Below are 27,509 nucleotides of genomic sequence, written 5' to 3' on the forward strand. Positions count from 1 at the left end.
AGGCGGCAAAATAAATGATGAGATAAACGTCAAATACGAAGCACACGCCGTTTCCTGGAGCTTTTCGTACCCGGCCACGTTCCATGTGCCTTTGCTTAACGCGCAATGAAAGTCACTTGATTGGGTGTTTGTATACAATTCGGTGAAACAAATCCAAGGTATTCTCCATCTAGTCATCAAAAAGCCTGAAAGAATGAATGTTGAGCAGCAAGACTTGAATTTTTGGAGATCTCTTTTGGTGTGATATATTAAAAATGATCTGGTCTGAGAACAGATACTCATTTAATCATGTCGGTTTGATTTTATTATTACCATTAAAGGAAAAAAAAAAAACTTTACTGTGTGAAATGAAGGAAAATGAGGAACATGAATTTCATCAATTTTTTTTTGTTCACTTTATGATTTTAGGGAGAATATTGTTACACTACTATGGTTTTTATTGTATTTACAGTGTATCCTTTGCCTAACCCTGTAAATTCTGAAATGTAACTACTGTAACCTGGAATAAATAAATAAATATAAATAGTAATAAAGCGTTTCATGTTACTAAACAATATATAAAAGCAAAGATTTTCCCCACCCTCCTTTTGGGAATTGTTTTAGAGTTTAGCTAGTTTATGCCATTTGGACTGCACGTGCTTTATAAAACTGTAGCTCTGGACGTTGTCTTAATAATACCAGGTTTGTATTGCTTATCTAAGACATAAGCTGTCGTGTCAGCTTGTAGTCTTAAATGTGAAGCTGTTCTGTTTGGATCAAAGTTACTGATACGTCTACTGTAAAATTATTTTGGCAATCACTGAGGATGAAATCCCCTAGGTCTCAGGCTTTGGCGTGCAGTATGCTTTCTTTGGTTACTGTAATGATCATCTGATCTTAAAATTTATGTAATTATAAAAGTCCGTCCCGTGGTTTGCCTGATCTTAAAGTAAATGAAATTATCTCCTAAATTTAAGTGTCAAGTTTAAATGAGGGAATTGTAGGATCTCTTATTCTTTTAAAATATCTCAGTATTGTCTTTTAACAAATGCAGCTTAATTTAGAGTATTGAGGTTCAGATAAAACAAAGCAATACACATATTCATAAAGAAGGTCCAGAAGTGGTATCTGGGGGTGAGACCAGAAGACCCTGTGTCTGTTTAAGCTTATGAGTATGTGGATGCCTCTGTGTTTTGCCATTTTTGCTTTTGCATGGCTCAAAAAAACATTCCTAAACCCCATTTAAAAAAAAATAAATCCTCAAAAATGTATCAGTTAAAAATAGCTCAGTAATTTGAGGGTAGCGTTGTTCTCTGTTAGGTCGAACTCCTTTGCTTGTTGGCCTTTGGCAAGCCACAGTTTGCCTCAATTTCCCCCGTAGGCAAAACGAGGATAATAACCACTTCAGAGCTCTTGGAGAGCCACTAATGGGAAACTTTTTATAAGCGTGAAGTGCTGTAATTATTATTGTACCCGTTCTGTATGTTTTGAAGCTTAGGGTGATATTCACACCCAGGTAAGGCTCCACGTCTCGTGGTTGGAAAGGCAGTGACGACTCCAGAGGGCAATTCAGACCGCCAAAATTAGGATTTTAATTCTGGATCGATCCAGGCAGGATTGTCCCTTGGAGACGTCCGTCCTTTTCTACTTCTCGTAGAGGAAAATCTAGCGAAGCGCACAAAGCAGTCAGTGTAAATCCCGTCGCTAAGGCTGGAATCCAGCTTGCTGCACTTAAACTTTCTAAAAATGAGGTGCCTGGTCCGAGGTGGTCGTCTGAGCTGTCTCTCTACAGGGAGTAGTGAAATGACTCAAACTGATGATAAACTGCCGTTTAGACCCCCAGTTTTCCTCCTCTCTTCCAGGATGAGGTTACTTGCCCCCCAAAATTCCTCCATCTGTCGATTATAGAGGGCGTTGAGATGCCTGGCAGAGACTAGACGCCCGATTTTAAGACATCTAAAGAGAGATGGTGACGGTTTAATGACCAAATTCCCCTTCAGCTTCTGCTAGCTAATGTTTTTTGGTTCGTGTGATAAAGGGACCCAATATTGTGGTGCACTGATAAACAGCCGCGTCAGCGCAACGGCCGCGGTGCTTTGTAGAGGGTGACATTTTTAACCTACAACTGAAATTTTAAGGTTGATTTGCAGCAGCACCACCGCCCCTCGCTTGTGGCATTAGAGTGACTTAGCGGGCAGTAGGAGAATATACGTTATAACGCAATTTAGGTCCCTGAATTTTGGGATGTGGCTCTCTGAAAAGCATATGAGGGGCTAGCAAATGCAAAATTATTGCATTTGCTACCTTGCAAACTCAGAAATTCCTACGTATAGACATGGATTTTTGTGCATGTGGCTTTTACTTACAGTTGTCTCGAGTGGAATTAGTTTGGATGAGCTCTGTAAATTAAGGGACAACTGGACTCTTGGAAACTTTCTCCCTCTATTGACCTTTGCCTCTCAATTCTCAAAAAAATCCTCCCAGTCTTTCCCTTCGCCCCATTAACTTTGAATGTCAACAGCTATATTTTGCTGCTGGTGCTTATTAACTTTCAGCTTTGTCTTTTTTTTAAGCATTCATTGCTTTAATAATGAATTAAAGGCTATCACCAGTGTAACATAAGTCTTTTGGCTACCTCAGGTTCTTAGAGGATTTGATTTTTCTTAACTATGTTGTTTAAATTACTGACCAAAGAACCTCCCACTTCTGCTAAATTGAATTTTGATTCTGTCGTGGTTTTGTTTTGGTGTCTGTTTTTTCTGTCTTTTGAAACCCTGTTACTGTCAATTGCTACAAAAAGCTGATAAAAGTTAGAACTGTGTTTTTAGCTAATCCTTTACCTTTGCAACCTGAAAGTGGTTTTTTTTTTTTTTTCATTTCTTATCTCCTGGCTGAAGTGAGTTGTCCTTATTTCTTGGTACCATGCGTTCACTTTGCATCGCTTCATCAGCCGATCGCATAGCTGGCTGGGGAAGTATGATTTCCAAATTTAACCCCTCCTTCCCCTTCCTTGCGGTACTGAAAAGGGCACTGGAATGGGAATTTTTGGAGGATTTTTTTGCTAAGCCTCAGCTGCAGCTTTCATCTTGTTACAGTTGTTTACAGCCAAACTGTATGTCTCAGCTGGCATAAGCATACCCTGGACAGCTAATCTGGATAAAATGAGTATTTTTTTGTTGGAGGATCCACAAACTCTTTGCTGTGCCTTTGGGCAGAGTGTCCTGGTTACTTTTTCTTCTTCTATTTTTTTTAAGAGGGCATTACAGCTTTCACTTATGTAGGCATTTATTGCTTATTCCTCCTTTTATGCATGCCAAGAATCAAAGGATTTCGCATGAATTTTGTGGCCGTTATCTTGGCCTAGTTGGTCATTTACTGGTGATAGGGATGGGTAGCCTTGATATCAGGGAGCCTTTTGTTTCCATATAAGATTTTTGAAAGACAAGGCTGATAAAAGCAAAAAATATACCTCTGCTGTGAATATTCTGTAAGTAGTCAGCTTGTTTTTTTCCAGATCCTTAAACTGGTGGCTGTTACACTGACAAATATAATTACAGTATGTAAATTATATTGAAAATATTTTTGTCTGTTTGATGTATACTAAATTTAAGCTAAGTTATAAGGTGTGCTGTTTGGAAGTGTGGAAGATACAAGAGTGGAGCTACAGATAACAAGTTTATGCTTGTATTTCCTACTGATGAAGACTTTCACACAAGTTATTTCTATGGGTAGGTGATGAGAATATCACTCTGCATGTATATACATTTATTATACATTTTTGCATGATTATACATGTAGGAGTGGTACAATTTTGACTTGAGACTATTGGTGCCTTTTGTCCAAATATAATTTTACTTGTGTAGACACGTCTATCAAAACTAATTTTTGCTTCTGCTTTTGGAGATCTTAGTAAGAAGTGAGAGAAAGAAAAATCTGAAGGAATCGTATAGAGCTCCTGAAATTTTAGATAACCTGCTGTAAAAATGGTCAAATAGTCAATATTGTACTTGACCCTCGTATCTTCTGCACTCAACTGTTTATTTTTATAGATCACATAATATATGTTCACGCTGAACTCTGATGATAAGACTGCAAACATTCGCCTCCATGTTTCAGTCCCGTTGTAACTTCTGCATGTAATTTAATCACAGGCGTGCCCAAATAATTAACCGAATATCAGCCAGCTTAATTTTAAACGTGGTTTTCCATTATTTTGTAATTGTCTTTATTAAAGCAAACGATTGTCTTTCCGTTAATTATCCGGATTTCTTTTCCAGTCATAATCATCAGTGTTTCATGTTGCGAACAGTTTGGTCTTTAATACATTGACATTTAACTACTCATTTATTTTTGTCGGGTCTGTTTTAAGTTTGTAATATAACATTGTTTTATGAAATTGTTAATTTGGAGGCAGGTCGGATCTGAAATATTTTGTGAATTTCTTCATTCCTGGTTGCAAAACTGATCTTTAGTACAACTTAAGCACTATGGTCACTCTTTAATGAAGTGTGTTGCTAACTACAAAATAGGAATTTCTTAAAACATTGTGCTGAATTAAGTTTCAGAGACCAACTTAAAACCAAAACAAGCACCTTAATGGAAACAGCTTTTTCAGATAACTAAATTTTAAGCTTCTAGTTCATACTATTCTTTTCATCTTCAGCAATGGACATTTAACACTTCTAAAAGAAACCAGTCTTGCCTTAAACTTTTGTTTTTTGCGAATCTTTTTTTTCTTTACTCCTTTTGTAACTCTGAAGGTCCCATCTTTCTAAAGACATTATTAGTGTGCTGTATTAATGATAACCTTCTTTATATATCATACCTTATAATGAAAGAGCCCTTCAGACATTCAGTTGTCAGAACTGCTTTAGATTTATGACATTATACTACCAAAGCAGCTGGGCTTTGGCCCAAACTATTTTTCCATTTGATGCTCATTTCTGTGGGTGAAGTCTCAGCCCGAATGAAGTTTCGGTTCTGCCATTTGGGGAATGAGAACTCCAGCCTTCTTCACCCGCTCTGGAGTCCATAAACGGTAGTTACTAAGTGAGGCATTATATTTGAGTTAAAATGTGCTTCCTTTTGAAATTAAGATATTTATCCATTCTCTCTTTGCTTCCACATTAATTCTTGTCTCGAATTTGACTTTATTCTGAGCCTCTTTTGTTTCTAGCATGCTGTCTAATTATAAGTTATTTTCATTCCTCATAAAGAAAATATTCCATCCTAACAAAACAGACCAAAAATTATCATTCTGTTGTTCCTCGATAATAGCTATCCAAATCATGTAAGACAAAATCTCTCCCTCTTCGCCCATCAGTTTGGTGGCCGAAGATATATAGGGTGAACATACAGAATTAAAAGTATATTTATCACTTCTCATTATAGTTTTGTTTTGTGTTATTCTTTATTCTAAAAAAGCAAAATTGAAAAACACTGCAGTTATGAAAAATTCTCCTGTCCTTGACGGGAAAATGTTATGTAAGGAAACTTGTCTAATGTTAAATTTATTGTAAGTGGATCAGTTATATCAGAAAGTTAGTTTTATCAAATCAACCCTAAAGTAATGTAAGCTGTCACTTGAGTTTTGTAAAATTCTCTAGTTAAGTATCTTGTCTTGCCAAATTTAATGTCCTGTAGTTCAGAAAACTACTTCTTATTTCAAACTGAAGTTCTTTATCCTTTTCGGATTGTACATGTGATGTTGTCAGATGTGGAGACGTTTATGTGTTAATGTAAAGGATAATATCCAAATAACCGATACGATGACAAGACAAGCTTAAACATCTGTTTTTCTTACGTCTGTTTTCTGTGTATGCAAACATTAAAATGTCTCTGTGATCTCAGACTGTGTTCATTAACTAAAGTTTAATAATCGATAGTTCCTTAAGAACCTCCTATAGGAGAATGCATTGATCCTAAGACAAGTTATTTGTACTTTTAAAAGTGTCTTTCACAATATGCGGATTTCTAATACCCGTTGCTTTTCTTTCTTTCTGCAGATGGACCTCCAGTTGTAGCTCATTATGATATATCAGACACAAATTCAGACCCAGAAGTGGTAAATGTGGACAATCTGTTGGCAGCTGCGGTAGTTCAAGAGCACAATAATTCTTTAGGAAATCAAGACTCGGGATCTACCTGGAGGACCAGAGGGCTGCTAGATGAACTGAGTGCTGATACAGGTTTGTTTAAATTCTCCTCCTCCGATGTTTGTTCCAGCATCTCAGCCAGTGTCCCGCCTTCCTTCCTTTCAGTACTTTCGTAATTTATATAGCTTTAAAAGCACCTCGTATGGATTATGCAGTAAAACAATACAGATGTTTATTAAAAACTCCTGACGCTTATCCCATCATATAGCTGATAAGAATTGACAAAAATTCTTGCAATGTATTTTTTTCCATCCCAGTTTTCTTATTTTTCTGCTCCTTCTCTCTGTAGTTACTATCTAGAATTTAAATCTGTGGAGTTTTTTGTTATTTATTTTATACAAGGGTGAGCAAAGTGTTACTAAAGGGTTGATTATGGTCACCCCTGCCCTCAGCTAGCAAACCGATCGAAATACCAGTAAATAATGCAGTCATAACCTCACTTTAATTATTTCAGTTGTCTGTGTATTTGTCTTTTTTGTCTCTCTTGTTTGTCTTTTTATTTCCTTAAAATGCAAACATCAATTATCGTCTCATGCCATCTGCATTTCTAACATACTGTAGAAGACTGGGCATACCAGCATCAGATATGAAGGGCGAAAAGGTGCTGGTCAGAGGGCTTAGCATCAAGAGACAGCAAAGTTGTTTAGTTTTAAAAAAGCAAGAGCAGGATCATTGTGGAAGGATTCAAAGTGCATATACCTCAAAAATTTTTCAGCTCCATCTAATACTTGCAACTCTTCACTAACAAACGAGTTAACAACATGAAATGCTACTGTGTTTTGGATACAGAGAGTTAGGGGGGAATATTTCCTATCGACTGGTATCAGCGAGTATGAATATTATTTGGGATTTTGGATTAACTAGCCTCGATAAAGCCTTTAAAAATGAGAAGATATGTTGTTTGTGCTGTGGTGAAAATATCCTCCTGAGGGCATATTATTTTTTTTACTTTTAAGAAGCTAAAAGTTAAAGATTTCTTGTTATGACCTGGGCTAATTGGTAGAGGCTTTCTGTGCTCAAAGAATATTAAAAAAAAAAAAAAAAGAGGAGGGGGGACTATAATAATTCTTAAGAGGTATTCCACCGTTATATGGTGGAACGTCCATTATATGACTGTAAGAGTCTCTGTGATACTGTTTTCACTATGATCTTTGGCTGGATACAATCTTCCAGTCTTTCCTAAACTGTCCTATGTTTTCTAAGCTCACTGGTATCGTTAGCTGGATAGCAGCTAATTAATAGTCAGTTAGCCGTTTGACCCCTAACAAGCCCACTGCTTTATTAAATGCTTTATTAAATTATTAAAACAGCTGAAATTGACTTTATTATATAGCATTAATGGTCTGATACTTTAGTAGAAAGAAAGGAATGTAAAGAAATAAAAAGTGACAGGCTTCCTTCTGCTTTCCTCTTATGACTACAATGACGTGTTGGAAATTTATTTTTCCTTCCTCCAGCCATATCCAAGCAGCCTACCTGTTGCAAGGGAGGGCTTGCCAGGTAAAAGAAACCTAGAAAACTTCATGACACTTCTTTATCCCTGAACCTATGGGGGCTTGTCCCAATGAACTCCTTCCTGGTGTTGGGGCTGTCTCATCTTCTAAAAGGATGAATCTCGTTTTCCTCCTGTCAACATCTGGCCCTGGAGCTTCATACGTTCAGTACACTTCTGACTCTGTAACATATGTCAGTGCTGACCTTTCCTTACCATGACTAGGAAAGCATAGTTTTCAAATCTTGCATCTTGTTCCCCCTTAATCATAAACCAGCATCTAGTTTAGCAGACTTTCAGTGATGTATTCACATGGGAAAAAAAATAAAATAACGTAAGCATTATCTAAGTGAAAAATCTTACTAGGGCACACTATCAAATCTTTGTGGATGGGCAAATGTTTTGGGCTTTTTTGCAAGTTCTGATGTTAGAGGATAAACAAAACGTCATCTTTGGGTGTCATCTAGTCCAAAGATAGTAGTGCAAAGAAAATAACAGCCTAGGCAGGTTACTAGGCATGAAATTTGTATGGGCAGAGGCTGCATATCAATCTGTATGCTATAATCCGGATTTACGCTGAACTACCGGTTGTAATATTTACTTTGCTAATCATGGTTTCTCTACTGCTGACTTCCTTTTTGTTGTCTGACCTTTAACGGTAATAAAACTGTGGTAACATACTGCTCTCTCTGGGCTCTCGCTTGCAGCACTGGGGATTCAGCCTGGGGCTGTTTAAGAGCCTCTTAGCTTTGCCCTTCTGCTCTACATCACCACGTGTCTAGCGGAGGTGGTACATCTGCTAGTATCTGCATCTAGCATGGTGGTACATCTGCTCTGTGGTCACAACAGCCAGCGTATGAAGGCAGACCGATACCAGTATCGGCTTGTGTGAATCAGTGAGCAGTAAATGGGAAGCAGCCAAGGACTGTTACTGTTTTGCTGCCGGTGCTGTAGCAGCAGGAAGATTCGGGAGTGGGGCGATGTGGATCGCTGGGGGTAGTAATCACATAAATTGCCCACTTTGCATCACCAGCACTTGAATCAAAGCCTTTGAGCACTTCCATTTCATGCTTCACAAGTGTGCCCGACTGCTTCTATTTAAGAAATATATGTAGCCCATTTGGGGACTTTCTAACAGTCACAAAATGTTCAGCTGAACTGTGATGTTAGGAAAAGTCCATCTTGGCTATTATTCATTTTAAGTTCAGCTAACAGATTTTTTTGTCTGGGGAGGTGGCAAGCCCTCCTTCTTGTGCATCACAGCACACAACTTTCCTTCCCTTTCTAGCCCTGCTGAGATACTGTGGCAAGGGCCTTCGCTTTCCAAAACTAGTGAGTGTACAGTATGGTCTCTATCCCTTTTTTTTGCCTTCATTTTTTCTGAATACTTTAAGCAGTCATTAGAATGTTTTCCTGGCACTTTTCCTAAATTAATTTCTTCTTTCTGTGTCCTCTTGTCCTCTACCCTGGGGTATAATCAGTTCTGCATGTTTTCACAGTTTTGAAATGCTATAGATCATTACTGCATCTTCCTCCTCTTATCTTTGAGGAGGTGTCCAATCAAACTAGATATGTATAATATGTCCACTTAATTTTTCATGCTCTAAAAATGATTCTTCCCCTGTGTAATGCAGCTGTGCTAGTTGTTTCCAAAGGTAGTCTCATCTTCTTCAAGGCTTCCCAGCTTCTCCATTACTACTAAAGAGAGACAACAGGTCAAAGCGTTGAAATAGTTTATTTTGTGTAAAATAAATAATCATTCTGTGTGTTTTGTGGGTTTTGTGCAAGTATTATTTAATATTTCACAATGTGTCTTCACTAATTGCAATTAAGTACTTTCTTAGCAGTACTAGCAGTAAAACCTGCAGCACTCCCTCAGAGTTTTTAGAAAGGAGTTTTTGCTGGACAAACCGATTAATTGGATAGTCATTGAGTAACTGTAAGAAAAGAACAACTCTGCTGTATATAGAGCTTATGAAAAATAGATATTTCAAGAAGAATTCCTAAATGGGCTATTTCTGTACGTGGCATGTATAATTCAAAACAGTCCTTTGTCATGCCTGTATTATTTAAATTCTCTAGGGGTACTTGTAATAATATTAGAGCAGTGTGACATGAATATGATGCTACTGCCTCTTATTTAACATCGTATTTCACCTTAAGGAAATGTAAATCAATTTAGTGCTAATTGCAAGTATCCCCTTAACCAAAATCCTCCTCAGCATCTTGGAAAAAAACAGACTTACCAGCTTCCTAAGTTTGTCTGTATATCCTACTTATTTCCATTAGAAAGAGAACCTTTTTGAATAAGGTAAGTCTAGTTTTTGGACCTGTTCTCCCTGCTAAGACTAGTTTCCAGTTAGGCTGCTGATTTTCATGATGAGGACAGCACTGAGATTGGTGCTCATTCTCTAGATTCATCGGTTCATTCCCTAGATCTCCACGTAGCCTTACTTGTCATCTGCGCTGGATGGGGCTGAGGTTGCACTGGTGGTCTTGATATGGCGGATTGTATCATACTGTTCAGTCTTTGTAGTCACTCGAAGACAGTTTTTATTCAGAAACTGTCTTTTTGTGTGACAGACCATTCAACTCATTAGTATGGCCTAATGGGCACGTTACCGCGATATTCCCTGTGCCACCCTCCTCTGGTGCCTGGGAGACACCTGCCAACTAAGTAATGAACTGAAGGCCTAGGGTAAATTCCTGGTGAGGGAATTCAGGGTTGCACTAAAGATCTTGAAACATTGCAGTCAGCTCGTAAACCTACAGGGTTTTTGTCATCTAAGACTTCTTCCTGGAAGATGGTACCAGCAATTCTGCAGGCAGAAAAGTTTGGTTGGCAGAAGAGTCTTAGTCTGGTTGCAGGAGACATGGCTGGCTTTGGACTGTCAGATGTGTGGAACAGTGTGACGGAAACTCATAGTTTTGTTGTTTTTTTCATTGACTTGCTTCTTCTGGTTTAGAAAAATAATGATGCTGAGACAACAGGACTTTCTTTTCCCTTAGTTTGTGTGATGTTTCCATCCATTCTGTAGACTTTGTTTGTCACAATATCATTGGGTTTGATTTATTGACAGTAGTTTGTCACATTGCTCTATTTCAAAGATGTTTAGGAACAGTTTAAGTCTTAGCATTATTGTAAAACAACAGCTCGAAGACTAATTACAGCTAAAGCAGAGTTGTTCTTGACACAGTAGTTGGGCTGTTGAGATCTAGACCATCACTAGAGCTATTGAGATTGGATAAATGCAGTGATTATCATGTATCAGGCTGTCTTATGCACACTGAGGGTTGGATAGGATGATCTAATAAGATTTTCCGATCTTAGTTTTTTATTTTTTTGGTTAGTTTGAGAAATGCCTTTCACAGCTGATTTCTGAGTCATTTAAGCTGGTATACCTGGTCTGTATTTGCATTTTCCCGATCTATAGGTCATTTGGATCCAGGATTCCTCGCAAGTGACAAAACCTCTTCTGGTAATGCCCAGATCAATGAAGAAATTAATATCGCCTCTTCTGATAGCGAAGTAGAGATTGTTGGAGTTCAGGAACATGCCAGGTATGAATTCGTTTTTCTTCCTTTTTCAATTTAAATATATTTTTTAATTTTATCAGAATACATATATTGCTAAAATTAACAAAAAAAAAACCTGCTGGCTTTCAGTAGTACTGTTATTCCTTCATGGCTGATGTGCAAAAGGTAGCAAATGTTGCACTTCTCTTCCTATTCTGCTGGTCATGGTAATGTCAAAAAGTGTTTTTCTTTAGAATTATTATCATCTTTGTATGTATTTAGATTCAGCTTGTGGTTTAATATCAAAAAGTAAAAGGCTAAATATATACAATATTGAAATCAGATACCAAATTTATATATAAACACATAAATGAAAATATTTGCATTGGTTCTTGTTTCTTTTCAAAATATTCACCTACTTTAAGTATTTAAATACTTTCCAATTCATTTAATTAATCAGTTGCCCTAGGAGTAAAAATACTATGAATTTTGCAGTGGCTAATATGATAAGATAGCACCTTTAGCCTAAAAATACATCCTTATGAATCTTAGTTTTATCTCAAGATACAAGATGGTTCAAATCCCCGAACTAGATCAGGGATAAGGAAGAGAAGGCAGATCAGGAAGAGGAGGTAGATAAGGAAGCTGGAGGTTTCTCAAATTCCGATAGCTGCCCAGCTCTGCTTCAGCGCTTATTCTAGATAGGCATGTTTTGATGTCTCTTTTCATCGTTAGTCTATGGTCTTTCCTTGGTATAAGGTATGATGAAACAGTTGAACAAGACTAGCATTTTCATATAGTGTGGAGAGTTGAATTCATAAAGTAAAAACAGTTGTTACTGTAAACACACAAACTATCTAAAACTAGTCCGCTGCCTGATGGGTGTTCGGAGGAGGAAAAGGGGCTTGAGGGGCAAGGAGCAGAGCTTTCTCTCGCTGTTCCTTCATCATGTCTGTCTTGAGGAAAGGAAAAAAGGCGTGCAGGACCTAAGCCCAGTCCCGTTGGATGTGAAAAAAGACATTTTAAGGTGCTGAAGGAAGAGAGACTTGGTCTTAACTTTTAGAATACTGAAAGTCATTCCATGACTGACTCTTTTGGAAGAATATTAACTTCTTAGGAAAGAGCCCTCCTGGCTGTTTATCCAGCAGACCCGGTGCTTACACAGTCTTTGTCCTAATGATAAGTACGGTTGACTTGTCCTCCATTACTAGTTTGCGTGTGTCCAGCACTATACACACACATCCCTTCTGCTTGAGGTCCCCCTTACAAAAAACTTTCCATGCTGATTGCCTCAATAATATTTAACATGTACAACAATGGGAATGTTAAATAAATGTACAGTTGCTGTTTAAAATTAGTTGTAGTGGATACGGAGCTATTTGCATGGCAATGATAATTCATGCTTTTCGGCAAAGACAGGCATGTAACGCTTTGTTCTTGCAGCACACTTTCCTTGTTGTGCTCACCTTGGCTCGTGTAACCACTCTGCCACCTATCAAAGACCAATTCTTGTTGGTTCCGATGAATACTTGCACGTTTTGGTTGCTTGAATCCTATTTAGAATTTTATTTCTCTTGCAGGTCTAGGCTTGCAGTTATGAAGTATTGATGGGCTTCTGACAGGGTTGTCGTTTGGACAAGGTTTAGGTTTTTGATCAGTATTTTTGCATGCTTAGTTAGTATGATGTTTGGATTCAGTTTTTTTGCTCACACTATTTTTTTTTTTTTTTACCGTGCTCCATATTTCATATCGTTGTTGGATTGGTGTGAGTTGTGAAGCTCGAGTTTGTCTATGATTTGTAGTTTTTCAGATTGCTAGTGAATTGGTGGTGTTTCTCATCATTAGAATCTTATTTGGCATTTACTTAGGACACCAAATCATATTTTGCAGTTTGTTTTAATTTTTGTCCTGTAGACTTTTTTTATCATGCATGTGTATAAAACAGTCCTCCTCTGTTTCTCCTGTTTTTCCTTTTGTTTTATTATTGCCTTTACTTGATATCTTCCCCTTAGTTACAGGTTGGAAAGCATGTTCCCTAAGCTAATGTTTGATTGAACGTTTTGCTCTTGGCTGCTTGTGTGACTTGTTTGAGGATATACACTTTTATTTTTGCGAGGTATCATTTCTATGAGGAAATTTGTAGACTACTTTTTGTCATCTTCAGGGAGAAAAGTTAGTATTAGCTTTGCATAAGCATTGAGAGGACTGTTCTCTATCAGAATAACGGACCATATATAACCTAAGTGTCATATATAGTTTACTTTGGTTACAATCTTTTCTTGTCAGTTATGCTTACAGGTATTTCTTCTTAAAGTTTTAAAAGAAATCCCTACATTTGTTAGAGTTCCAGTCTCTTATTATGCATTTTTTGTAGGTAGCTGTTTTCAGTATGTATTTTAAGACTGAAGGAGTAATAGAAAAGTCGTTCTGAAGAGCACATTCAAAATGAAATAGCATATCTGAGAAGGAAATGTGACAGTTTTATCCCAATACGTTAGAGCTTGGAGAATGAGATTTTTCATTCTGTTTCATGAAACCATCTCCAACAAGAGACGAGAGATGACCATAACCTAAATAGGTCTGGAGCAACTAAATTATACCACCTAGAATTAAAAAAAAAAAAAAAAAAGTAATGTAAATGTCAGGAACACTTGACCAGTGTAGAAAGCTCTGGTTTGTGAAATGCAGTTACACGTGCCGTCACAAGGAGGTGGGAAAGGTTACCAGCAGCCAAACGTCTCCTGCTCGCGTATGCAGCCAGGAGCAGCTGCAGGTGCCACCAGTGCTTACAAGAGCAAAACCATTTTTGGAGCACTGGGTGTAAAGCTTTACTAGCACTTGTTTAAGATTTCCAGCTGTGAAGGGAGTGACAGTCTTAAAGACTCCACTAAATTCCTGTCATCAGTCCATCGTATAACAAAATTAATCTTTCTTTCATTTTGTTTTTTTCTAATTACTATTATTTTGTACTCGCTTGTCACATATCCGTTATCAATGTAACAAGTAAAAATGCTGTGCAAATAAGTAGACGTGTACCTCAGTTCAGCAAGGCACTTGAGTGTATGCTTATCTTTAAATACATGATTTAGTCTCATTGACTATAATTACCGAAAGCTTAAATGTTCTGCTGAAGTGGGGCTGTACTGATATACGGTGAGCATTTCCCAATGTTTGTAATTTTTGAGTTAAGATGACCAAGGAAAAATCAAGTGTAATAGCTGTAATAATGTAGGTACAAGATGGCTCTTGTAATTACTGTACTGAAAGTAGCATTATGTCCTTATTTTAACATGGTTTTAATTCCATATAAAAATATATCTTTTCTCTTTATCTCCTCAAGATTTTGTCACTTCATTTTTTTCTGTTTTTTAAAGTCCAGTGGGTAAAATTACTAGCGGAAAACCTTCTGAATAGTGCATGGCACTGCACATGATGGGGCAGACTTCTTCAAGATCCTTGGGAGCCATGCACACATTTCATAAGGAGCATTACTTTACACCCACTGGCAAAATTAAGTTCTTAAAAAAAAAAAAAAAAAGGCAAAACACACACACACAAAAAAAACAATATAAACTTAAGTTTAGCCTCAGCTTTCTTACTGGTGAACGTGCAGATCACTAGGTGTTTAAATTGTCATCGACTCTACAAATGGAAAAGCCCCGAGGAAATTTTGGAGAGGGACATGTTAACAAGATGCAAGAGTGGTTTTAAAAAAATAATAATAATAAGTGGTTTAAAAAAAAAAAAAAGAATCTTGTGCCCGAAGTGAATAGTAGCTTTAATCCGTTTTGCTTTTTGCCTTGCTACAGGTGTGTGCATCCTCGGGGAGGTGTGATTCAGAGTGTGTCTTCCTGGAAGCATGGCTCAGGCTCACAGTACATTAACGCTCAGCAAACGCAATCATGGACAGCTGTGACTCCCCAGCAGAATTGGTCTTCGCCCCCAGAAGTAGTAGACCTCACTCTGGACGAGGATACCAGGCGCAAATATCTACTGTAATGCGGTGTCACTGTGTTCTTGCCCCCGTCCCTTCTCCCCTTCGTGGCACACAAGTCCATTGGTATAGCTTCAGCTTCAGAAGCCCTATTCCTGGCATTATGAAATTCAAACTCATGAAGATTTTTGTTTCCCTAAGAATGTAGTGTAATTTCAACATAATTTTAAACATTTTTTTTTTTTACCTCCTCGAAGGAGGATTCTTCCCAGAATTAAAACCCAATAGCTCCAAATTTAAAACACATCTACAGCTACTAATTTTTTGTGTGTGTTAATCTGAAGAAATAATCGTGCATAAAGTTCTGCTCTCCCACCCTTTTCTCACCTCCAACTTCAAAACATTTTTTTAATTTACCAGTATATTGGGTTTGTTTGTAGAAGTTAGTGTTTTGCTGTGTGCGCATCAGTGATTTTGAGAAATGCTGTGTCCTCACTGATTTCAGTGGAGCTGGGGGTATTCAACACTTCCGAAAACTGGGCCGAGAGTATTTATACCCAAGTTGATTTGGTTACGTTACCAGCAGGAGGGACTGTCTGTAATACAAAAGGCCCATAACATATGCACTGAACAGCTTTTAATTAAAGGATTTTTATTTTCAATATAATTTATAGTTTACACTCTTTTCAGTGCTGAGTCTTCTGTCTGCTTGACTACTGTGTTTCACTGATCATTTCCCACAGCTTGTTACAGGTTCATAATAGTAGTGACTTACTAGCAGCTGGTGATTGCAAAAGCACAAGAAAATGGGAAGTAATACAAAGGCCCAGCATCCCTCTCCCGTCTTAAATATAGCTGAATTTTACGTATATCTCAATCTTGCCTGGGGCAGGGGAGGGAGAGAAACAAAACATGTTGCTCAAAGTCCTCATTTCTACTGTTTGCTTATTTGCTTCACTGACCGTCTCAAAAAACTTGTAAAGCCCCCGTCTGGCAAAGCACTTTAGCAGACGAGTAGCGTTAAGCTCTGGCAGTTCCCTGAAACTGGTGGGGCCATTCAGATGCTTAAAACTCTGCCCTAAAGGACGTTGCAGGATCAGGGCCTAAGTTTGTAATCTTTTTTTTTCTTTTTTTCTTTTTTTTAACTAGATCTGCACCATCTTCCTGGCTTTAGGTCATGTCTCTTATCCTAGTTTTGGAATTGCTTTTTAGGTTATGATCCAGGAAACGCTTTCTACCGGAATATTTACAACACTGAAATCAGTGGAACTACTTACCTGAGTGGTCATGAGTTTCTGTAGTGTATATTGAATTTCCTGGCCCTTAATCTGTCATTTTGAGGCTTTCTCAAGGCAAAAACCAAAGACTAAAAAGCGAGATGATGTTCACTTTAAATGTCTATTGTGCAATTAAATTAGTCCTTTGTATTCAGATGTTTTTAATGGAAATTTTATACAGCTCTGTCATCAGATTTTTGCCATTTAAGGCTGGACAGGGGGTAGACAGGACATGAGAAGTCCTGTTTTGCTTTAGTGCTGGCTGGTTTCTAGATTTATTTGGTTTCCAAAATTTTTCTCTGTTGGCAAAAAAAAAAAATAATAATTTTGTTATCGTGTAACTTGAATAAAACAAAAACCAAACCACTAACTGTGGTGGTATAGGTAGTAACAAACAGCTTTTTCCTTAATAAGCAGAGAGGTTATGCCTGCACTTTAAAGAACAATTAGTTAAGGGTTTTATATTCCACTTTAAAGCTTTCTAAAACATCAAACTGTGATAAGTGTATTGCATGACCGGAAAATGTACGTGGTGCTTCTAGCGACCGATTTCTTCTCTTTTTGGGGGCGAGAGGGAGCGGAGCGAACGGAATCCGTGCTCCCGGCAGTAGGGAAGAGCCTGGAGTAGCGGGACGCCGTGTCAGTAGTGGCTGTTGATCTTTTCTCCTCGTTTGCTAATCACGCAGGTCAGCCGTCGTCTCAGTGGACTAGCGCGCGCGCGCGCGCTCTAAGTTAACTTCGGAGCAGTGATTTCGTGTGGCTGCTTTTTGCTGTTTCATGAAGCCTTTCGAAAAGATCAGTTCTGAAGAAAGCTGCAGGGACCCATTTGTAGTCCTTCCGTTCAGAATGCAAACTAACTATCTGGGGTGGGGGGGGGGTTTTTTGTTTGTTTTTTGGAGGTTTTTTTGTTTTTCCAGTTTGTATATGATGTGACTTCCATGTATATATATATATAAAAAATGACTGCGTCCTAACCAAACTTCCTCCAATTGTGCACTGTGTTTGTTTAAACGATTCATGTATTGTAGTCTGAGGCAGGTTTTCTTTTATTTAAAACACTACATATTTTCTTTTATCCCTAACAAATTTTGAAAGGGTAGTGATCCGAAAACCACAATCACTGGATAGCTAAGAAATATTTCTGTGTTTTTGTTTTACTTTTTTTTTGTTTTGTTTGTTGGTTGGTTTTTTGTTTTTTTTTTTTAAGAGAGCAAAAGGTGCCTGGACAGTTTTGCTCTCCTCAGCAGGAAAGTGAAATGTTAGCCGTTGTATGGCTACGAACCAATGCACTTGGGGCCTGATCCAAAATCCATTGGAGTTGATGCAGGGCTTTCCATTGACTTCGGTGTGCATTGGCTCAAGCTCTTCATGGTCGAGCAGTTCCTGTGTTGCTGGAGTTTTGAACTTGGACTCTTCGGTAGTGAAGACGAATCATCGCTTAGACCGTAAATGTTTAAAATGTGCGGCTCTAGTTATGAAATTTGATTCTTGACACTCATTATTTAGTTCTCATTTTCCAGCTAGTATTTAATGGTCTTTGGAGAAAAAAATAATAATAAAACAGAGTGTTATATATATATATAAATATATATATTTTTGGTGCAAGATGAGACCTTCTGTTTTTTGAAACAAGTCTGTAGCATAAAGGTTAAACTATTTTAAGACAAAATAAAATAGAGTGTATTATTTAAACAATATCATCTTGTTTGGGATTTTTTATTCCATTTTCCTTCACTATGCTGCTGTTGGTCATGTTTCTAAAATAAACCATTTAAGCTCCACGATGGGGTTAAAACTATCCAAATTCAGCGTTACTCCCCTCTGAAATGTGTTTATTTTGAACGTCTAGAATGTAAACGTGATTTCCAGAGCACAAAAGCTTTCTTTTATCTCCCAGACCAGGGCAAGGACAATATTTCTGATTATAGTGCTGGTGGGGGGTGCCAGCGGATACGCAGGTGGCAGTGATGCGAGGCCACCGTCCATCGCACCCTGCAGAGAGCACTTCTAGCGAGACGGTTTCTCTGCAGTCGCTGTCTTCACACGGAAAACATCCCTTCGGGCGCCCACGCGGCCTCCTCACCGCTGTTTCTGCATTTAAAATGGATGGGTAGACCAGGTATGGAGCGCTTGCCAGGTCCTCGCAGGCCACAAGAGGTGGTGCCGCACTGAACAGGGTTTGGGGAACCACCAAACTATGCCAGGGGATTTATTGCTTCAGATGAAGAGAGTGACGGTAAGCATACTTGCGTCATGCTAAACTTAGTGCCCCGTTGCCTTCCAGTCTTCTTGTAGCTAATATGGCAGTAGGAAGAAAAACAAACCAAAAAAAAAATTACTTTTTCAGCTTGTCCTGTGGAGAGGGGAGCTTGATTTAGTTCCGGTATTTTTATCGGATGAGAAGGCTCTCAGTAGTGTGAAAAAGGAGAGACATTTATCCATTTATTTTAAATATCAAGATGGAAAATGGGAGGGAAGTTGGTTGAATTTTCAGCCCCATTGAGTTCTTGGCTTTTGCGAATCTTGAAAATACAAATTAGGGGCCTGGTTGTTGTTCTGGACACGGATGCAGGACTCAAAAATTCATTTCATGAATATCACCAGCTGAGGGAGAACAGCTGTTTGCAGATGTGGAAAAAAGAGAGCTGACATATCCCCAAAATCTTTTTTCTCCACCACCAAGAGGTACTCTGAGCGTTTGGACTTCAACATACAGGTATTGAATGCTTAAAATTTCTCCTTAGTCGCCTAACGCATCCCTCGTGGCTCAGACTAGTTTGTTTTATGTCGCCACTTAGCTTGGTGGGAACCGTCATTTCTGGGGTTGGATGAGAACTGCCAAAAGCTTGCCAAGCAGCTTTGATTTATGTTGCTTTTCTCAGTGAAATCGTTGGAAAGCAGATTAATTTCTTGGCTGAAAATATAGTTCGTCTGTCTTGAAATGGGAACTGAAAGGGTTTTAGTAAGTGGAGTAGTTGTCCAGTTCCCTGGAGGATCTGTAAATTCAGCATCTTTTGAATGCACCACCTCCACTTTCTGCAATATTACTTCTTTTTCCCCCTCCTTTTTAGGGCCATAGTTTGTGAATGTCACCTTGCTGGAGCTTTCTCTCCAGGGCATCACAGGGCTGGAGCTGAAATTTCCCCTCTCTCTGCGAAGGCAAGGAGCAGCACTCCTGCAAAATGCAAACTTGTGAGGGACAAGTCCTGCATCTAACTTGATCTTCGGTGGGCATAAGGTGAGCGGCCTCCTTTTACTGGAGCTAAGCAGTGGCCGAGGAGTCCGAAGCCCCAGGTCTATATCCTGATCCCGGTGAGCTTATCAAGGTGTAAATGCACTTCTGCAACAGATGCCCGTGAACAGCAGGGGTGCGTCTTTGGCCTTCATTTCATCCGAAAGGAAGCTGGGTTGCGCTCCCCGCAGCGTGAGCCCGTGGATGGGGAACACCTTTCGGATCAGAGCTGTGGGTCGGCAGCTTGTTGGCACCCAGGCTTGCTTTTGCCATGAGCCCGCTATTTCCCTAGAAACCCGGGCGGATGCAGCTGGTCTCATGCTGTAAAAATGCTGCTATGGTGAGCTACAACACAGCTCTCGTGGGGAAAAAATACCCCACAAGGTCACAGGGCCACCACACGGGGTCCACCTGGCTAAACGCCATGCAGTGGGGTATGAAAGCCCGTTAGCGAGCTCCCAGCAGCCCGGCTATGGGCCGCGCCTGGGGGAAGGTGAGTTAGGGCAGATTAATTATCAGCAATCGTATCTTCTCTCATTCCTCCTTTTGCTAAGCCTAAACAGATGGAAGCCTTTCAGTCTTCTCTTCAAAGAAGGGGTGCTCCACTCCCCCGAAGGCTGTAGCCACTTCTCTCTCTGCCCGTTCTTGGTCAAATTCATTTTTAGTGGCTGTAGATGATGCAAATTGAAAGCAGAACCGCTGGAGTCTGACCAGCACCTTCTACAGTGGGTGTCCTCTACACTGGCTCTAACAAAATGCCTCGTCTGATAGAGCAGAGGATCTCACTTGCCTTGTCCATGGCTTTGTGGCGCTGATAGCTTTTGGCTGGCCCAATAAGGGCCCCCAAACCTTTCCTCTGTGTCTCTTTTGCCAGGTTGCTGTGTGCATCTCCAACTTGATGTTATCAAACTCCGTGTCATGTCTATCGCTCCAGTTCCTCCAGGCTCATCCAGTTCTTCCCGTATTGACAGGGCTGCACAAGTCTGGGTGATCAGCAATTTTTAGTAGAAAACACCAACTTTACGTGCCAAGGTCACTCATGAAAATGTTAAATTCACTTAGTTTCAAAGCTGATCTCTCTATAGGAACTCCAACATCTAGCGCAGTCCCCCCGGGTGCATTTAATTGCCTGCATCCTGAAATACCCCAGTTTCCCCCATGGTTACAGTTACAGCCCTTTGGATCACCCCAGTCTGGACCTCGAGGTGAAGCTGCCGTTTGGAAACGGGAAGGCGCGGGAATTCCCAGCCTGCAGTTCTGGGTACGCAGGAAGTTTTTAACCCGCTGCGTTACGTTCTGGCAGTGCTCCCGTTAGTCTATAAACCCAAAGAGGACCTTTCCTGCCAGGGGAGGCAGGGCTGGACGGATGCTTTTAAGACCCTAATAGGAACTGTGTTGCTCTCATACATACCGTGTGCTGTGTTCTTACTCATAGCTCATCTTACGTGGTGCAGGATATGACAGAGGTTCCTGAAAGTGTAATTTTACTGCTTTTCCACATGATTACACTACCCATTTGAGTCCATTTATTCATGCTTTCCCTGGGCCGCGCACAAAACCACCGAGTAAAAATACCCCTCGCAGGACCTGCGCCGGTTACAAATCAGCCGCTGAACACCCCAGATCGGTTTTCTGACGTCTCGCTAATGCCTCAGTTCTGCCAGCGTTTTGCAGCTCTAATGGTTTCTGTCATCTGCACGACGATGCTCTGCAGGATGCGGTGACAGGCTGGAAGCTGCCTCCTTTGCCAGGCTTTCGTTCTCCTTCTCCCTGTTAGCAACATCTCCCGGAGAAGATGCCTCATCCTCATTTCCGTATTGCTCAGAGTTGCAACAGTCCATCCGAGACCTCTGCTAGCAGGGAAGGGCACCGTGAGAAAGTCTGTAATGAAACAGCGGTGGGGGCTGATGAATAGATTTGGGCAAATGGATGGTTCTGCTGAGCATTTGGGGTTGGCTCTTGCTCCCCAGCAAAGGAGCCTGCGGGTCCCATGGACAGGTGTCTAGGGGGAGCTGTAATTCATTGGTAGGTGACTTCTTGACTGCTCCTGCAACTTTGCATCTTCTGGAGGAGGTCCCCGACCCCCTGAGCAGAAAGGTTGCCTCTCGCACTGCTGGAGTGAACGTGGACATCGCTGAATATCAGATAAGAGGCAACGGTCGGAAATCACTTGCAGTTTGTGGGAGAGCAGAAGTCTTCAGAGAACTGTTTTGGTCTTAAAGCACCTGGTGCGTCTTAAAGCACCTGGTGGGTCTTGAAATGTAAGAGCAAGAAATTATCTGGACAAAGTTCTGGCAGCTGAGCAGACATAGGAGAAACAGTTTGGAGAAACACCTGCGTTTCTGTGCTTTTCCAAGCCAGCCTCACAAACTGCTGGAGGTTTGTTCTTGCAGGTCCAATTCTCCTTGAAATGAAGTAAAAAACAAGCACTGAGAGTCACCGAATGCTTAGAAATCAGGTCGGGCTTGGGAAAAGCCAGAGCAGCTGGTGGCCAGGGGCTGGGAGCACTGTGGGAAGTGCTGTATATGCTTACCGTGTTTGTCCATGTTTTGACATGTTTATTTTTGGATGTTTTGTCCAGCAACCCCAGAAGATAGTAAATAACCAGCCACTTCACCGCTCCCTGAGAGAGCAACAGCCCTTTATCTGAACACCTAAATCACCTAAAGCTTTTTGGTGTCTGTAGGCTTCAGAGAAGGTGTGAAGGTGCTCAAATTATCATGCATTACTTAGACTGGAGAGAGTAAGCAGATGCCTTCCCTTAAATAATTGAAGACGCTGTGTCTTTTTCCTACGGTGTGTCCTTCCATGGGCAAGCCAAAGGTCTTGCAAGGTGCTTCCTTGTGGAGCTGCTCACAATTATGTGAATCAGCGGTGTCAGACATAGTGTTGACAACATGACCATCACCAGGCCAGCGAAGCAGAGTTTTTGTACCAATGCTGATGTATTATTTTGCCTTGGAGGTTTCTCAGGGCCATATTCGCAAGCAAAGCTTTAGCAAGCGTACAGGTAAACTGGCACGGCACGATTCATTTAACTCCCTCCAGCATGTCTCCTTAAAACCTGCTGGCCACACAGGCTGTTGAAATCGCAAACCAACACCACTGCCACCAACCTTAAGCCCCAGTTTACCTACACGGGCTGCCCGATATAACCTCGGTGAAGAGCATCAGATAGCCCTAGTGCAGCTCTTGGACTCCCGTTCTGGACTCACGCCCATGTCACCACCTTGGGCCCTGAGCTGTCACGCCTGGGACATGATTAAGTGATGAGGAACAGCATGCTGCCCTACTAATGCCGTAGGAAGTCACAAACCCCTCAATATTGCTCTAAATTCACTTTTTTCCATCGTTATGCCCACTGCATGCTATTCCTAGGTCAGGAACTGGGAATTAAGGCTGGCCTTGGCTCATGTGGAGCTGAAAGTCCAGACTCAGGCTCTGGGTTCCCCCTGGGCTTTGAAGTCTGCTGTCCACCTGCAGTGACCAGGGTGCAGGTGCTGCAATTTGTGGGACCACGGCAGGTCACCCTTGGGGTGAATATCCTGCTTCTCTGCTCCACAGATTTCTCATTTGGTAATACTGGGGCTCAGCCTCTCAATTTATGTCGCTTCATAAGTTGTCAAGTGCTCACTCAGGCACATTGGAGTGGAGATGTGTGGTCCCAGGTGACGGCAGGCCACATCCATGGTGGAAGCAGGAGGAGGAAGGACAGACAAAGGGATACAAGAAGGGCAAGTGTTGATGGCACCCAAGTGAGCAGGTCACGAAGTCACAGCACATCTGCCTGCAGCTTTGTGGGACAACTTAAAGCAAGGGACTGCCTACACCCAGGTGGAAACAAAAGCAACCAAAACACAAGGCAGATGCAAGCCATTAAGAGACAGTGGTGGGAGGGTAACGGGAGATTTCAGACACCCAGATGAGGAGACAAAACACTGAGTAAACCTTAATGACCCGCAGAGGTGGGACAGGATGGGGAGATAAAGGCCACAGTCACTGTCAGCTCCTGAAGGACACAAAAGACACCTGGAAGCAGCACCTGGTCACCAACCCCAGAAGAACCCAGGAGCGGTGCCTGGTGGCTGAATATTGGGGCTGGTGGCTGCTTTTTAAGGTAGAAATCAAGAGATGGCTGCTTCCCGGTCTGATGACGGGTAGTCAAGTGATGGAGAGCAGTATGTTACTGTGCTTCGTAGCAGGACGTGACTCATTTCTCAGCTCCTGGAAACGATCAGCGCCACGAACAACGGTTTTGCCCTTAGTTTCTCATTTCCCTACCCGAGCGCAGACAAGCTCGACCCACTCCTGCCACCTGGGACGTGAAGAGTGGGGCTCGTATTTGCGGAGCTCAGCTGTCCGAGCTGCTTTTCCCCACTGCCTCGATGGAAAAGAGGGATATCTTCAAAAGGCAGCTCACGGCAGGTGTCTTGCATAGACTCGCACGGCTGGAAGCGAGTTGAAGATGTCCCAGCGGTCCAGCCCGGCGCTTTTTTGTCACCGTTACTAGGATCTTAAGGGATCCCAGGCCGGAAAGGGAGGCAACCCCCCCCCCCTTCCATGGACACTGGGATTTAACATGCGGCGCTCGCAGCACCTCCGGCCACCGACGTTTCCAGCTCCCAAAGTCCGGGAGCGGCGCCGGGAAAGGCGCTAGATGGCACCAGAGGCGGACGCACGGGCTCCGGGCCGCCGCCGCCGCCGCCGCCCCCCGAGGTGCGGGGAAGCCGCCGGCAAACGGCGGGCAGCGGGGATGCTTTCCTAAAAATAATAATAATAATAATAAAACAAGGAAAAAAGGCAAAAGCGGCGCCCGCCGGCCCTGCAGAGCCGTTACCGCCCCGAAACACTTCTCGCCGCCGGATCTTTGCCGGATTAAATCCACTTCTTGGTACTTCCCACGGCGACGTGCAGCCCGGGGGGGGGGGGGGGACAGGGGCCGGACAGCCCTCTGCAGGGCGCTTTGGCCGCCGAAATTAAATTAAATTAAATTGAAAACGCCGTGGGACTTCATCCCCCACAGGTCCGACCGGGCAGAGCGACGGGCGGCTCTAACAAATACAAGCGCGGCAATAGCTTTGACTGCGGGCAGAAATCCCGGGGGGGGGGGGGGGTTAAAGTTGCAATAAGGAGGGTCGCCAGGAGAGGGCTGGCTTTTCGTTTCCAGCGGAGGATTTCGCTGGAAACCTCGCGCTCGCCTCCCCGAGCCATCGCGGGGGAGAAGCCGCAAGGAGCCTGCGGGAAGACGCGGGACGGACGGACGGACAGACGTGTGCAGCGGCTCCGGCGCCCAAGGAAACGCTGCCGGCGTTTATTTTGCAGCCGCCGCGACGCGTGAAAAATAAATTTTGCATTAGGTTGCGGAACGCTGTATGAAATTCAAACGGGGGATAAAGTTAGTTGCAACAAAACAGCTCCGTTTCTAGCAAAACGGTCCAAAACGAGCGGCTTGAAGTGATCCCTTTCATGGGGAGTTTCGATATGTTCGTGTTTGAGTCCGGTCTGGGAGCGTGGCGGGGGGTCAGACGTCGGGGTTTGGGGGGAGTGGAGATTTCTTGGTCCGGGCTGTTGCGCAGGTGCTGTGAATTAACTGTAAGGAAATCATTGCAAACGCGCAGCCGGGCCCTTAAACGCCAGCTGTGTGCCGGCTCGGAGGAAGTAGAGGGCTAATTTTAAGGGAAATGGGGGCTTTGGGGGCGTTTCGAAGTGTGCTGGGCATCCGAGGCTTTTGAGCAAACGGCTTTTGCGTGAAACGAGCCCGGTTTGGCGGCAGGTGCTTCCGCAGCCGGGCCGGGTCCCGGCGTCGGCAGCGCCCGCAGGGAAAGGGTTAAGCAGCTCCAGGTGGCAAACTGCCCCCTTTTAATCCCGATCGGGGCAAAAAATAAAATAAAAATAAAATAAAAATAATCCAGAGGAGCAAATCCGCAGCGCATCTCGGTTACGAGCCTGCCGCCCGCCTAAATCTCCCAGCTGGGCGCCGCGGATAGAGTTAAGCGCGGATTAAAGCGGTTCCCAACTGCTGCAGGGCAGCGGCGCCGGCTGGGGCAAAAGCAGGTGGCAAAAACCATAGAGAAAATAAGGGAAAAGCACCGGCAATGGTGTAAAGGGCCGTGAGAAGCCTTCCCTTGGCATCACGCTGGAAAGGCTTTCCAGGCCCAAGAAGCGGCACGTCACGGTGGTTTCATCCTTTAGCCAATTAACAAAAAAAAACCCTGAATTTGGGGACTCAGGCAAAGCATTCTCACCCAGCTCTTGCCCATGAAATTTTGCAGATCGCTGAATAAACGTGAATGGCCAGAACTTCATTATTATTGTTTTTCGGTTGTGTCCTCAGCTGCTGCTCCAAAGAAACCCGCGGGGTTATTTGGCCCCAGGATCACGCGTCCCCTCCGGGGTTGCCCGGAGCCACTTCAGGGCCACCCCGATGCACCAGCTCATCCGGCCTCCATGCACCAATTAATCAGTTCTCAATTAATCAGTTCCCGGCCTAACTGGGGCGGTGGGACAATAGGCTATTGTGTGTCCCACGGCCCCTTCCCGCGATCCTCGCGGGCCTGTTCGCTGCCGGCGCCCACGGGGCTTCGTCAAAGCGGCAAATTCGAAATTGCGAAAAAACCATCCCTCTGCGCGTCCCTCTGTGTGTGTGTGTGCATGTGTGCATAGGCTCATCTGTGTGTAGCCACGGCTGCGTGCATGCATGTGTGTGTGCATGTGGCTGTGTGCACACGTGTGTGGGTGTGTGCATTTGTGTGCACACGCTTGTGCCTGTGTGAGTGCATGTGTGTGCACGGGTACACATACATGTGCCTCTAGTGCATGCATGCATGTGTGCCAACGCACTTCATATGTGTGCCTGTGTGCATGCCTGTGTGCTTGTTCGTGTGCAGGCACAGGTGTGCAGGTATGTGGGCCTCTGTGTGTGCATGTGCAGGTGTGTGTGCAGGTGTGCCGGTGTGTGTGTACAGGTGTACACGTGTGTGCATGTGGCTATGTGCATGCAAGTGTACATGTGTGCAGATGTGCATAAGTGCACATCCATGTGCAGATGTACATATGTGCAGGTGTACATGTCTGCAGATGTACATGTGTGTGTCAGTGCACATGTGAGTTCAGATGTACATGCTTGTGCAGGTGTACATGCATGCAGGTGTATGTGTGTGCAGGTATACACATGTGCAGGCATACTAGTGTGCAGGTGTATGTGGGTACAGGTGCACACATGTACATACACCGATGTACATGTGTGTGCAGGTGTACATGTCTGCAGGTGTACATGTGTGCACACAGGTATATGTGTGCAGGTACAAGTGTGTGTGCAGGTACACACTTGTGCACCTGTGTACCTGTGTGCAGGCCTACATGTGTGCAGGTGTACATGTGTGCTGGTGCGCATGTATGTGCATGTGTGCAGGTGCATATGTGCAGGTGTACATTCATGTACAGTGTACATGTGTGCAGGAACACATGTGCAGGCATTCATGTATGCAGGTGTATGTATGTGCAGGTGCACATGCATGTGCAGGTGTACGTGTGTGCAGGTGCACATGCATGTGCAGGTGTGCACATGTGTGAAGGTGCACATGCGTGTGCAGGTGTGCACAGGCATGTGTAGGTGTGCACATGTGCAGGTGCACATGCATGTGCAGGTGTGTGCATGTGCAGGTGCACATGCGTGTGCAGGTGTGCACAGGCATGTGCAGTTGTGCACGTGTGCAGGTGCACATGCATGTGCAGGTGTACATTTGCGCAGGTGTACGTGTGTGCAGGTGTGTGCATGTGCAGGTGCACATGCGTGTGCAGGTGTGCAGAGGCATGTGCAGTTGTGCACGTGTGCAGGTGCACATGCGTGTGCAGGTGTACATTTGCGCAGGTGCACGTGTGTGCAGGTGCGTGCGTGTGCATGTGCACATGCGTGTGCAGGTGT

The 27,509-nt window shown here is 42.6% G+C and overlaps 1 protein-coding gene across 1 annotated transcript in view; it reads left to right on the forward strand.

Annotated features, from left to right (window-relative positions):
• The window catches only part of ARK2N (arkadia (RNF111) N-terminal like PKA signaling regulator 2N), a 46,000-nt gene extending 27,952 nt beyond the window's left edge, over positions 1-18,048 (forward strand). Inside the window, exons 3-5 of the mRNA XM_067316466.1 lie at positions 5,985-6,167; positions 11,061-11,187; positions 14,952-18,048. Of these exons, the coding sequence (XP_067172567.1) occupies positions 5,985-6,167; positions 11,061-11,187; positions 14,952-15,141 (500 nt within the window). The 3' untranslated portion in view covers positions 15,142-18,048. The remainder of the gene's footprint in view (positions 1-5,984; positions 6,168-11,060; positions 11,188-14,951) is intronic.
• The last annotated feature ends 9,461 nt before the right edge of the window (positions 18,049-27,509 follow it).

Source organism: Apteryx mantelli, chromosome Z, assembly GCF_036417845.1.
Source record: "Apteryx mantelli isolate bAptMan1 chromosome Z, bAptMan1.hap1, whole genome shotgun sequence".
NCBI lineage: Eukaryota > Metazoa > Chordata > Aves > Apterygiformes > Apterygidae > Apteryx > Apteryx mantelli.